Source organism: Acanthisitta chloris, unplaced genomic scaffold (genome assembly GCF_000695815.1).
Source record: "Acanthisitta chloris isolate BGI_N310 unplaced genomic scaffold, ASM69581v1 scaffold20762, whole genome shotgun sequence".
Classification (NCBI taxonomy): Eukaryota; Metazoa; Chordata; class Aves; order Passeriformes; family Acanthisittidae; genus Acanthisitta; species Acanthisitta chloris.
The window spans coordinates 873-8,378 of record NW_008659039.1 but is presented as its reverse complement, the minus strand read 5'-3'; the positions used below and the strand labels follow the sequence as shown (position 1 = coordinate 8,378).

Below are 7,506 nucleotides of genomic sequence, written 5' to 3'. Positions count from 1 at the left end.
GGGGATCCGGGTGCTGGCGGCGCGCTAGGCCGGCAGCTGTCAGCACTCCCCGTGTCCCCGCGGTGTCCTCCGAGCCCCGCAGGGACTCTCCCGGGGGCGAGGGGTGTACTTGGCTCTCCTTGACCCCGCTGAGCTCAGAGAAGAGCTCGGAGGATGAAGACCTCTTGGTGTCCCTGCTTTTCCATTATTGGGTGAAACAAATGTCCTATTGAGGGCTCAGCACTTGCACCCAGCACTGCATTACACACAGCAGCCCTGTGTGCCTGTCACTGGCCCTGCTTGGGGCGGCCCTGGCACAGCTGCCTACGTGCTAGAACAGGCAGGGCAAGCACTGCCTCTCCCCAGAGCAAAGGCTGTTTGATGTGTGTCCGTCACACTGTGCTCCTTCTCAGCCCAGATCCAGCCCTGACTGACTTGCCCCTTGTCTGTTCTCCTAGCCAGGGTGAGAAAATGAGTTCCTGATGTGCTGCCTGACACAAGGGGCTCTCATGGAGGGCACAGCTTGATGAGGTCTGAGCTCCCCAGGAGCTTCTCTTGGTCAGTTTGCTGAGGTGCTGGGCTGCAGCTCGGTGGCACGGGCACTGCTAGAATTGTCTTGGATTTGAATTATTGCCTAAATTTAGGCTCTGTCCAGATGGCAAAATCTAAACCTACCTGGGATCAGGTAATGTAGTACCTTATTCTGTGAGGCTCCATTTCCAGGCATGAATCTCTCCTGCTGGGATTGCCAGGTTACCTCTGAGAGGATTCTTCAAGCCCCTGGACCTGGGGCTCTGGGGTTTGTCTCTGCTGCAGCAATGCTTAGGTAGACCCAGCTACACTACTGCTTGTCAAAGCAAGGACATGAGCTCTGCTTGGGGAGAGATGCCTTGAAGCTGCAGGAAAGCTAAACAGCAAACATGAACTCTGTACTGCCTGGTGTTTGTGAGTTATTGAACTTCTCCCGGGGTGCCCAAGCAATGCCAGGGCTTCCAGTCCTGCTTCCCCACAGCAGCAGTGTCTGCTTCCTTCAAAAGGCACAGGATTACTGGGAATAAGTGTCTTCCCATCCTGAGAAGAACAGCTGTGCATCTGGGGTGTGAAGCTTGCTGGGGAGGTGTGTGTAGGGGCAAACTAATTGTTGGCTAGATGAGATAGGGGTGTTTGCTCAGAGAGGCTTTGAAACACTGTCATTGGGAAAGAAATGTTTGGAGTGCTGAGGTGTTGTATACCAAACCTCCTCCAACCCTGCTATCCCAGCTCATGGCTGTTGGATGTCTCCCAAGCAGGCTGCTGTCAGAGCACTGGGGAGGTATGTGTTTACCCTGAACATCAGCCAGGGCCTGGATGAGCAGAGCTCCCTGCAGCAAATGAAATGACATTCCATTCTCTGCAGAAGAGGTGGGCAGCTGACTGAGCCTCCTCCCTGGCATGTGGGGCATGGCCTCCTTCTAAGTGCCCCCAGAAACCAGGGCTGAGACCAGACACTGGAGCTGCACTTGCTGGTTTTGGAGTAAGAGTAGTGATGTGTGGTGGCAAGAGACACAATGACTTCCCTTCCTCCCAGTTCTCATGCAGTAGCCTAACACTGAGGAAGACAGGGGCCTGCTTTGTGCTGGCTTGTCCCTTGAGCTCATGGTCTGTGCTGGAGGCTGTATTGGGAAAATCTGAGCTTCCATCTTCCCCTTCCCCTTGCTCTGCCCTTGCCTTGGGCTGCAGGGACTGGTGTCACTGTCCTGCCTAGTGCCATAGAGATGAACATGTCAGACTGAGCCTCTGCCAAACACACCAGGGGAGATAGAAGTCAGAGAGCACCAAAGCCCTTGAATGGCCCTTTGCATGCTAACCTCTGCTCCTGGGACAGCCAGTCACCCTTCTCAGCAGCTGTGCTTCCACAACACTGGTAACAGGCTCGAGTAAAGGCCCCCGAGACCCCATCAGAGACCCTGTGTGACATGGAGAGCCAAGTTCCTGTGTGGGTGAGTGCTGCTGGGCATGAGTGTTCTTGAGGTGTGGGGGTGGAGGCTCTGATGAGTGAGCTGATGTCTTGTACAGTGGTGATCTTGGGGTCTGTGTCCTTCTGGTCATTGGGAGCCTTGAGCCATTGCTGCTGTTAACCCCTAGTTTCTGAGGCCTGATCTGGTGTGTTCCTTTAGGGGTTAGACTTGATGTCAGCCTTCAGGCCTCTCCTAAGGGATGAGCAGTGCTGAAGTGCTCTGTAGCTCTTCTCTCACCTGCTGCTTTGTGCCAGTGGCTGTTGCAGGCCTGGCAGCAAGCAGAGGCAGCACACCCTGCCCCCAGGACTCCAGCTTTCTGGGAGTATAAAACAAATTGGAACTAGTTTGTCTAGTTTCATTTTGGAATCTGCATTTCTTGAGAAGGTCCTGGCCTGCAGGAAGGCAGAGTGTCCCAGAGCTGGTACCTCTGCAGGGGACTGGCTGTGCTGTGAGGCAAGCAGGCATGTGTCCTGTGCCCAGGACAGTTTTCTGACTGAGCTCAGGTGGGTTATTTGCCTTTGTGCTTTGGTTTCCACTCCACATGGTGGGCATTTCCCAACATTTGAAGCTGAAGTTTCAAAGTAAGGTAGGTCCTGTGTGCTGGCCTGGTGTGAACATGTTTGTTGTCTGGGGATTGATCACACAGACAGGACAGCACCTAAGCCTGTGAGCACATGTGCTGGTGTTCCCACCTGCCCTGACATTCTCTCCCCTGGGGTGTGGAGGCTGCACCATGCCATGTCCTGCAGGACAGGGCCATGAGGATGTAGTACTACCACCCCTCATGACCGCTGATGAATTCTGTCCTGGCACTGTGCTCCTGCCACCACAAAGTAATGCATGTGGTCAGTCTTCTCTGGTGCTGTGCCCCCCAAACTGGGTGCTGTACCTGAGCCAGGGGCCCTGTGCTGCACATGGGAGCATGAGGATGGCTCACAGTGAGGCTTTCCAAGGAGCAGCTTAGCCAAGGCTGCCTGTGAGGTGGTGCTGCTGCTCTATGCCAAGCTGATTGCAGGTCCATTTTATAAATGAGGTGCCTGGAATTCTGTGCTCAGCTAATGCCATCTAGGTGTCTTGTCCCTGGGTCTGGGTAAGTCTTGTGCACCCTACTACATCCAAGGAGATTTGGTTTCTTTTTGCAAAAGAGGAGGGAGAACCTAGCTCCTTCTGGGGTTTGAAGTAAACTCTGCTAGGCAGAAGAGGAGGGTGTGAGTGGGAGCAGGAGGTATCTGCAGCTCCGTGCTTGGAGAGCAGCCCAGGAAAGGCAGAGCAGTGAATTCTGCCCCTGCTTTGGAAGTTTCTCTTGCTATATTCTGTCACAGGGAATGTTCTTGTCTCCCCTGTGAGCTGCCTGACTTCAGAGCTCAGCTGGCCTAGTTCACCACTGCTTTCTTCCAGGGGAGGTTCCACATTGTTGTGGAAATGTAGTTTGTTCTTCCTCCTCAGTGAAAGAGAGTTGCTTCCCTTTCCAGTTACTCTGCTCAGCGTCTGGCATTGAGTGAAATACTTGGTAGCACCAGGGGAAAGCAGCTCACTCACGATTCCAGTGCAGATTCCCAACGTAGAGGTCTCTGATCACCTTCAGCCAGGAGCTACCTGCAGTGAGAAGCTGAACACAGGCTGCTCACTGTGTGTAGGTCTCATGAGGCTGATACTTTGCAAACTGGGAGTTAGCTTTGAGTTCACCTGAGGCAGCTGAAGAGGCCACTGTGCCTCCCTGGCAGTGCCTGGTGTGTGGTGGTTTTTTTTCTGCCTGGGTCAGCAGCTCTGAGGCTGCCGCAACTGCTTTGTGTTTAACACCCATCCCCTGGCTAAGGCATCTCCCCCAAAAACTCCTCTCTGATTTTGCCTTCCAGACTGATCTCCAGCAATGCCATCAGCCATGGAGGGCTCAGAGCAGGGAGGAGGAGATATCTTGCGCTATGAGGAGACAGAAGATAACAATGTCAGGTGAGTCCTGTCCTACCCAACAGCACTGACACAGCCTTGGGCAAGGCAGGAGATCGTCCAGGTAAAGGAGTGATCCTTCTCCTCATCTGAAAGGGGTGTGAGGGGACTCCAAAAGGTGATTAGTCAAATACATGTGCAGTAAAATCTCTTTAATCAAACTCTGCTGGGAGGATGGAAGGGATGGGAAGGAGTGATCTGGCAGGGCTGACAACAAGCAGTTGTTTTTTTTAGTCTCTCCTATCAAACTCACATTTCAGAAACACTTCAACCATTTGTCAGTTGTGTTTGTGGCTTCCTGGCCAAGGGGAGCTGGTTCTCCATGACTTGCTGAGCAGGGTCATGTGATAGCAGCTCCTTGTTTTGAAAGATGACTCTAGAGGTGAACTCTGCTCTGGTGAGCTGCCTCTTGCCTTTACACAATACCTGCTGGTCTAGGCAAGGACACTTTCTAGAAGGTTAGTTTCAAAAGCTAACACACACATGCTCTAAAAGCTGAGGCTTCAGACTTGGAAATGGAAGGGTGAATAAGGTGCTTCCCAGAACACACAGATAGGCTGGTTGATGACTTTGACTTGAGAGGCTCAGCTTCATAAGAAGTTACGGTTTCGTGGCTCTCCTGGTACACTCAGTGGGTCTGGAGTGTTCAAAGTCTCTCTTAAACTGGTGATAAAAGCCAGGTTGGATGAAGCCTTGAGCAACCTGCTCTGGTGGGCAGTATCCCTGCCCAGGGCAGTGCTAGATGATCTGTAGAGTCTATTCCAACCCCTTAAACTATAGATCCCTTCAGACACAGCAGGGATAAGCTCACTGCTGTGTGTGGAAGTGAGGTGAAAGGGGTTCTCTCTCTCCCTGCAGCCCCACTGACCTCTCAGAGCTGCTGAAGGAGGGCACCAAGGAATCCCATGACCGTGCAGAGAACACCCAGTTTGTGAAGGACTTCCTGAAAGGACGGATCAAGAAGGAGCTGTTCCAGGTGAGTGTTGCGTTGCCCCACAGCACAGGAGCTCTGTGTGATTCAGTGACTGATGGAGACTCCAAGGCAGAGCCTCACAGCCCTGAAGTGTTGGGGAGGTAGATAGAGCAGAGCTTCTGCTCCTTCAAGTGATACTGCTGGTCCAGGCTCTGCAGGCTGGTTTCGTGTTGAGCCTGGGGGTTTCCTCCTGGTTTCCCCCAGCTCTGTGCAGGGAGAGCAGTCGCCAGGTGTGCTGTGCTGATCTGCTGACCATCTGCTCACTGGGGGTTTCCTCCTGGTTTCCCCCAGCCCCGTGCAGGGAGAGCAGTGGCCAAGTGTGCTGTGCTGATCTGGTGACCAGCTGCTCATGGGGGCTGTGCTTTGTCCACAGCTGGCCACCGTGGCACTCTACTTCACCTACTCTGCTCTGGAGGAGGAGATGGATCGCAACAAGGACAATCCCAGCTTTGCCGCTCTGTACTTCCCTGTGGAGCTTCACCGCAGAGAAGCATTGGCCAAAGACCTCAAGTACTTCTATGGAGAAGACTGGAAAGAGAAGATCCAGTGTTCAGAGGCAACTCAGCACTATGTGGACAGGATCCACCACGTAGGACAACATGAGCCAGAGCTGCTGGTGGCTCACGCTTACACACGCTACATGGGGGACCTCTCAGGGGGCCAAGTGCTGAAGAAGGTAGCCCAGAGGGCCCTGAAGTTGCCCAGCACTGAGGAAGGAATCCAATTCTACGTGTTTGAGAACGTTTCCAATGCGCAGCAGTTCAAGCAGCTCTACAGAGCGAGGATGAATGCTCTGGACTTGGACAAGAACACCAAGGAAAGGATTGTGGAAGAGGCCAACCGAGCCTTCAGATTTAACATGCAGGTACTAAGCAAATCCTTTTAGCTCCTGTGTGTGTGTGGGTGCTGCTGCTTGTGGGTCTGACTCAGCTCTTGGGCCCAGCTTAATTCAGTCAGATGGCTCACCCAGGCAGTGTTTGGGGCTGAGACCACCAGGGACCCTCCTCCTTGTAGGGGTTGGGATTAATTTATTTAAATTTAAATACCTCCTCTGCTAGCTTCTGGAGTTGGTGTTGGGCAGCAATTCCTCCCATGCTCCAAACAGCACAGCTGAGCCTTTGATTGGGGCAAAATGAAGATGAATTCTAGATTACCGTGGGCTGTGTGGCTCTGAAGCAGTGTGGGGAGCAGAGCTCTTGTGCCAAGACAGGCTTCAACAGTCTGAGCATGTTGCACCCAGTCTGGTGACAATTCATCTCCTGTCTTGGGCCCAACACGTCGCCCTGTGGCCAAAAATATCTGGAGCTTCTTGTTCCTCCCATAGCATTTGCCTTTCATCAAACCTGACTGAGCTGCTGCTTGCCCCAGGGGGATGAACACAGGCTTAGCTACTGGATGGAAGATTTAATCTGTACTTATAGCAGCTTGGTGTGGCTTCAACTAGCCAGAACCATGGTGGGATGTGGCTGGCTCCTTTGCCAGGATCCTTATGGAACTCCCTGGCAGTGAGGCTGGAGGGGGACTGCAGGAGCAGAGATCCTCCAAGGGTCTGCAGCAGAGAGGGGAGAGCACCTTGTACTGCAGCCCACAGCAGGCTGGGAGGTGAGCAGCTGGTGGCTCTGGATGTTTTTGGGATAGGCTGTGCCTTCCTGGAGCCATAGCATGTGTCAGGGATCACCACAGGTGTGGAGTGAGGCACTCCAAAAGGAGTCTTGGGGGGAGGTAGGCATGAGTGGTGCTTGCCTGTTCTCCAGATGATTCCAGGGGTCTGGATGAGAGCTGCCTGGTTCTGAGTGCTCACTGTGCCCCTTTGCAGGTGTTTGATGAGCTGGACAAGATTGGCAAGTCACTGCCCGAGGCAGCCCAGGACGGCGGTTTCCCAGTCCACGATGGCAAAGGAGACATCCGCAAATGTCCTTACTACGCAGACAAACTGGGTAGGTGATGGCAGTGAGAGCTGCCACACAGGTACCAGACCTGCCACACACATGTGGCCCCAGACTGGCAGTGCTAACAGTGCTCTCTGTGTCCTGCAGGACCCTCCTGCCCCTACCACACTGCGCTGGGCCTGGCCAGGCAGCCCCTGGTGCAGCTGGTGGTCGCGGCCTGCGTGGCAGTGGTGGCAGGAGCTGCAGCCTGGTACCTCCTGTGATGGGCACAGCCTGGCTCTGCGTGGTGGCACGGGGAGAGACGTACCCTGTGCGTTTGCAGACTCTTGCTGTCGGTGGTGAGTTGGCTGCGGAGTGGGAGTAAGGAAATAAACAGGAATCCTGCCTGGCCAAGCCTCCTTGCACACCATGGATGTGGCCCAGTAACACAACATCTTTAGCTGCACAGGACTGGTCGGTGTGAGGAGGTGAGGATTCCACTGCAGCACTGCCTTGCCCAGGCTGGGGCAGCTTTTAAGGCTAGAGATGTCCTGTCCTGACAAAGGCTTCATGTGCTTGGCTTTTCCTCTCCTCTCCAGGAGAGGGTTTCCTGCCCTGGGCTGCACCTCCAAACTGTGTCATCAGCCTTTTCAGCAAAGAGCACTTGCTTTTCTCCCCTGAGGAGCTGTGGGGTTTGGCCGTGCTGCAGTGGCTGTGCCATGGGGCCAGTGGGAGTGTCCTG

The 7,506-nt window shown here is 54.0% G+C and overlaps 1 protein-coding gene across 1 annotated transcript; it reads left to right on the top strand.

The window, feature by feature from the left end:
* The first annotated feature begins 3,846 nt into the window (after positions 1-3,846).
* Positions 3,847-7,048, top strand: HMOX2 (heme oxygenase (decycling) 2). Its single transcript, XM_009069253.1, has 5 exons — positions 3,847-3,926; positions 4,782-4,899; positions 5,270-5,761; positions 6,713-6,833; positions 6,933-7,048. Exons 1-5 carry the CDS (start codon positions 3,847-3,849, stop codon positions 7,046-7,048), a joined length of 927 nt encoding a protein of 308 aa, XP_009067501.1.
* Positions 7,049-7,506: the final 458 nt, after the last annotated feature.

Bases quoted from the DNA above. Each gene is read 5' to 3' on its own strand.
- HMOX2 (XM_009069253.1), top strand. From the start codon at position 3,847: ATGCCATCAGCCATGGAGGGCTCAGAGCAGGGAGGAGGAGATATCTTG. The intron at 4,900-5,269 runs GTGAGTGTTGCG...CTTTGTCCACAG, and splicing joins TCAAGAAGGAGCTGTTCCAG to CTGGCCACCGTGGCACTCTA. The intron at 6,834-6,932 runs GTAGGTGATGGC...TGTGTCCTGCAG, and splicing joins TTACTACGCAGACAAACTGG to GACCCTCCTGCCCCTACCAC.